We start from the raw sequence: 5,852 nt of genomic DNA, 5'->3' as shown, positions 1-5,852 counted from the left end.
TTTGCCTCGTCCGATTTGTCCTTGTACGGCCCATCAAACATTAAAGACACATGTTGACGGAAACGACGGAATGCCTCTAAAAGGTTCGCACTATCCCAGTCCACCCGCGGAGTAGGTACACCAGTTAAATCCATTTTTATTTAAGAGCTATTTAGGTTTCTGACACCATGTTTTGTTATCTGTTTGTCGGTGTTAATAAAGAACGACACTGAAGTGTTCTAACTACTTTTTATAAGCACCAATATAACAGTATGTTAATACAATATATTTAACACGATGGAAAGCTGGTATGAGAGAGAGCGCAGAGCTCCAGTGTATGCATGTTTATAGGTACAGTCAGCTATGTACATCACGTGACTTAAACCTGGTAAACTCTATAATACAAGAACAGAAGTTATACAAATAAAGCCCAGTTATGATCTTTTTGAAACATAAATTATGTTTATAACGCATGCAAGTTTGTCAAATACTTCTGGAGTGCGATTCGTCAACCGCCCTTTTAACTTAAATCGTGTTACCCCTCTTCGTATTTACTTTAACGAGGTATTGGATAAATACATATGCGGCATGCAATTTGATACCGGAGCCAGTCAAATATCTGCGCGGAGGTTGTGTATGAAGCGTATCGAATTTCTGCCTTTAATTAAAATTTCATAGTTAGTGTGTTACACTTGCCGACTGGAGTACACGCCATTGAACGTCTTGGTTCATTCAACATGCTTGCAAAAAAGTTGCGCAGAAACTTGAAGCCGTTTATTGTGGGATTCTGTACTTGTGCATTTCTTTTTAACGTCAAATTCCTAATACGGAATGCGGAACCACTCAGCTGGCAGGCAGATGAAAAGGTAGCTTGTGACAAAACAGCAAACTCCGAGGGGACAATAAGCGGTCTTGCAGTGAAAGTGAGCGATCACGCAGGGGCAGTGGGCGACCACACAGGGACAGTTAACGATCACGCAGGGGCAGTGGGCGATCGCACAGGGACAGTTAGCGATCACGCAGGGACAGTTAGCGATCACACAGGGACAGTTAGCGATCACACAGGGACAGTTAGCGATCGCATTCGGAAGGTACTGATTCATGGAAACGGCAGTTACAATTTGTACCCAGATCTTCGTAACAAGGATTCTTTTTCGCAGTATGGACAAGACGAGTACCTAAACAATCTCTTTGGGTCTAAAAGAAATGGGTTTTTTGTTGAAATCGGAGCGTATGACGGACAGTTTATGTCAAACACATTACTCCTTGAAATGAAGAACAACTGGACGGGACTTTTAATTGAAGCCATTCCACACTTATTTTCTTTCATACCTTCTGTGAACAGAAATTGTTATGCTATTAACTGTTGCCTAGGATATACGAATACGTCCTTGACATTTACGATCGCCGGAATGATTTCCAGTGCAGATGCAGTCATGACTGCACAGCACAGGAACAGAATAAACAGCGAAAGAAACAACAATGATAAAACGTTCAACAAAACCGTAACCGTTCAATGTTACAGCCTCTTGGATGTTTTGAACGTGATTGGCACTAAAAAGGTGGATTATTTCTCATTGGATGTTGAAGGCGCGGAATTGTACATCCTGGAGTCCATAGACTGGAACCAAATTGACATTGATGTCTTCACCATAGAAACGGATCATCACAGAGACAAAATAATGTCGTTCATGAAAGATCACGGATATAAATGGCTTACACACTTGCATGGAGATGACATTTTTAGTAAACACACAGGCTAGTCAGGGACGACACTTTCCGCCTAAACAGGATTTTTGCTGAGGAGACAAACGAAAAATATAATAAAACTGGAAAGTGTCGCCTCTAATTAGCCTGTGTGCACTCCACGGGCTAATCTGGGACGACACTTTACACTTTCTGCTCCCTTATTGACAAAAATAATGTAGAAAAGCAAACAATTATGGTGTTTCGCATCGGAGGCCCGCTAAGATCCTATGAAATATGATTTTAAAACGGTGAACACATTGAAGTTGTGCAGCTTTATAAATATCTGGGAGCCTATTTTACACCAACCCTGTCATGGACCAAATCCAGGAAATATTAAGTCTACAAGCTTAAAAGGCGGTGGATAACATATACAGATTTCAAAATCTTTCTTTATTTCCAACCTAAGGATGGTTTTAAACTATTCGATGCAATGGTGACCCCAATAGTTGTTATTCGAAACTCTACAGTCTGGGGTTTTCCGATATTTGAGCACGCGCGGTAGGTACAAACAAAAGCTGACTATCATATTTTAAAAGAGAGTGAATCAACAATTTCTCTTATCGCTGAATAGTAAACACCACTTTTTCTGTTCAAACGTTCGTTATAGTTGATAAAAATAGCATGGTTTAATCATTTTTGTTTAGATGAACAAATCTCGATCGTGTTTAATTTGTAAGAATACTATGTAACACGATATAATGCTGCATATAATGCTGCATGTTCATGTAAACAGCTTCGGTTACCATTATAAATGGAAGTTTGTCTACGAAACTACCAATAAAGACATTGACTCCATCGTTACGTATTTATAATGTGCTATTCAAATCAAATATATTTAAAATCATACAGACAAGTACCAAACAACAAAAACCTTACTATCCTCAGTCCATTCGAAGAACTAGAACTAATATATCGTTCCATATCAGTTGGATATTTATATGTCTATTTATATAGCTCTTTTATGATGCTTTTCTTTAATCTAATCTGAAAAGTAAAGAATATTATTCGCTAAAGACTAAGACCTGAAGATTAAAATGCACATCACATTTGATACTCAATGCAAGTGATTTCGTTCCAAAGAATTATTTTATGTCTGTTTTACTCATGTCATGTTTCGAATATAGATTCTATTTCTCAAAACGCAGTGTTGCGAAACGGACACTTTTATTGCTTCAAACTTTATACAGCCGGGATTCGATCATAAATTTCGTGAAATTATGTAAAAAAAAGCATGAAACTTTTTTCACCCGGGATTCGATAATAAATCTTGTGACAATATATTTTTAAAATTATGTGTTCGTTTCGTTGTTTTGCTTCGTTGAACGCTACTTCGGTCCATGTGAATTACTGTGTCGCTAATGTAGACTAACCACAATAGTTATATTGTCCCGATAAATTAATGAGTTTTGCGATTCAATGCGTACACATCAAAGCCCGATTAACACTCAAAATCAACGAATATTTCGTTAATAATGTCGTAATATAAAGTTAACCCATACAAAATCAGTGTTCCGTATATAATAGCTTGGTTGTTGCTTTAAGGAACAATGATTTTGTATGGGTCAACTTTTTACGAAGTATTTTACGAAATATTCGTTGATTTTAAGTGTTAATGGAGCTTTTAATAATGTATTGTACCAAGTTTCTGACTACAACGAGCATGGTGTCCATCAGTTATTAGGTAACGAGTGGCCGCTTTGGTTTGCTATGAGTTTATGAAGATTTTCTTTTCTTAAGTTCTTAAAAACGTCCACCTCTCGGTCACTAAAGGGTTTAGCCCGCTTTTCGCTTATTTCTTTTGTGACAGTCAGAGGCCATATTGGACAATGTTCATCTGACAAATTGCGCGAAAACGACGTCATTTTCAGGGTTGCAATGTAGATAATTTTACTGTGCTAAGTTAACAAATTTCAATGGTTAGGTTACAACGAAGAAACCATCGTTTATACAAATACAATTATCTTGCGGTAACATAATAATGTAAATAACTGCGTTAATCAAGTTACTAAAGTTAATATTAACCACTGTTTATACAATTGACCGCTGAGGTTAAAAAACCTGTCAAAACACCAATTATTAAATGTTTATCAATATACGTAAATGCTTTACATAAATTTACTTTTATTTTCGACTGATTTTCAGAAAATAGTTTGTACATATTGCACAACTATGAATTGATAGTAAATCGACGATTGGTCCCTCTCCTTAAACCATCCCGTCGACCAATCATCATCTCGTTCATTGATGGAAGCTGTTATCAAAGCAATGACTTATAATGGAATCCAAAACTGCGACTTTATACATGTACTTGTAACTTTTTGAAGTATATTTGCATACAAATATAATATTCGAATATAAATTTTGGATTCGAATATTCGGCCGATTTTCGAATATTCGAATATTCGGATATTCGGCCCCATCCCTAATTTAGACTTTAATCCTGTATTAATCGTCTGGAAGACATGTATATCAGTGTTAGATTTGTTATGTGTAATTAATAAAAATAATAGTATTAGTAATAACAACAAAAGACTTGAATTTTGACATTTCCTAAAAGAAACACTACTGTCGTTTAAATACTTATTACCCACTACTGAATGGGAAGCACATCGGATATCGACGTTTTTGTACCTCCCGCGCGCGCTCAGATATCAGAAAAACCCACAGCGCGTGAGTTCCGAATTAAATCTATTTTATGCAACACATTATGATGAAACTATAGAGCGTGTACAATCCCGGGTTTTCAAATGCGTGGCGTGCTTAAATCGAAATGGAATTTATCGAATGTTCGTTGTTCAAGCTATACAAACTACAAATTGGAATGGGCCGACATATGAATAAAGATAGAGAATATAGATATTGATGCTTTTGTTTAAAACGCAATGTTAATGTAATTGAAGACGAATTCCATTTTGTTTTAGTGTGCCCATTATATGATGAGATAATACTTAAATATTTACTGGACATTATTGGAAGCCATTATATAACTTTAAATCTGTTTATACAATGATGTCGGAATATGACAGAAAGAGTGTAATTGATTTGGAATATGTATGCACGAAGCGTTCACTACTCGAAAGAAGTTTTTGCTTGATACTTAATTGAATATAAAAGTGTTTCATGACGTTAAAAGTAATTTTATTACTTCAATTACTTACTTGTCAAAGTAATGATATGATATGTTATATACATTGTATGCTTATGTCTTTGTATTACATGTTCTGCTCGTTTATAATATATTATTAATTATGTTATAAGTTTTATTACTTCAATTACTTTCTTGTCAAAGTTATGATATGTTATATACAGTGTATGCTTATATAAATGTCTTCGTGTTACATATTCTGCTGGTTTATAATACATTATTAATTATCATTCCTCTGTCACCACCATTGGATACTTATTGAACAATTGTATTTTTGGCCGGATGCCTTGTATAACAATAAACCATATGTTATGTTATGTTATTTTGTTTCTTGACGCATCTTTTAGCACATAACTGAAATCTACCTAATCCACCATATGTCTTAGTTTTATATGTGTTAATTTTAATTTTTGATAAAATTGAAAATATTAACTTGTGCGTTTGATCTTTTTAGATTTATTTAAACTTCTTCTTTCAGAGGAATAGCATAAAAAAGAACAAAAAAATAATAGAATAATCCAAAATAATTTCGACTTCAGCTGACACTGCTTACATTTAAACAGTATAAAAAGCTCAACCTACTCCTTTACTCCTGCGCTAATTAATAATGAAAAATTATTCGGCGAGGGAAATCAACTCAATAAATTTGCTTGTTGCTATCTGGAAGTGCTTTGGGCTCGAAGAACGAGTGAACTCCATATAAATATTTATAGAGTACTTTTTGGTCTTTAATTTATGAAAAAAAGAGAAGTAGTCAGTATGGATTCCGAACCTCTCACAAGTATAACACAAAGGTAAATCATTGTGCAAGTCATAAATACACATGCGCCAATTATTTACAGACACTATAATCATAACAATTTCTATCCACAAAAATGATGCTGATCGTGGTGCCAAGAAATAAACATTTTCGTAATATTGCTAAACCGTCTATTTGGCAAAAATAATGGACATGTTTAGATTAAAGTACAAGTAATAA

General features: G+C 34.9%; 1 protein-coding gene across 1 annotated transcript; it reads left to right on the top strand.

The window, feature by feature from the left end:
* Positions 1–614: 614 nt before the first annotated feature.
* On the top strand, positions 615–5,190 carry LOC127847906 (uncharacterized). Its single transcript, XM_052380135.1, has one exon. It carries the CDS (start codon positions 717–719, stop codon positions 1,740–1,742), a length of 1,026 nt encoding a protein of 341 aa, XP_052236095.1. The 5' UTR covers positions 615–716; the 3' UTR covers positions 1,743–5,190.
* The last annotated feature ends 662 nt before the right edge of the window (positions 5,191–5,852 follow it).

Source organism: Dreissena polymorpha, chromosome 10, assembly GCF_020536995.1.
Source record: "Dreissena polymorpha isolate Duluth1 chromosome 10, UMN_Dpol_1.0, whole genome shotgun sequence".
NCBI classification, from domain to species: Eukaryota; Metazoa; Mollusca; class Bivalvia; order Myida; family Dreissenidae; genus Dreissena; species Dreissena polymorpha.
This window is presented reverse-complemented; position numbering and strand designations above follow the sequence as displayed.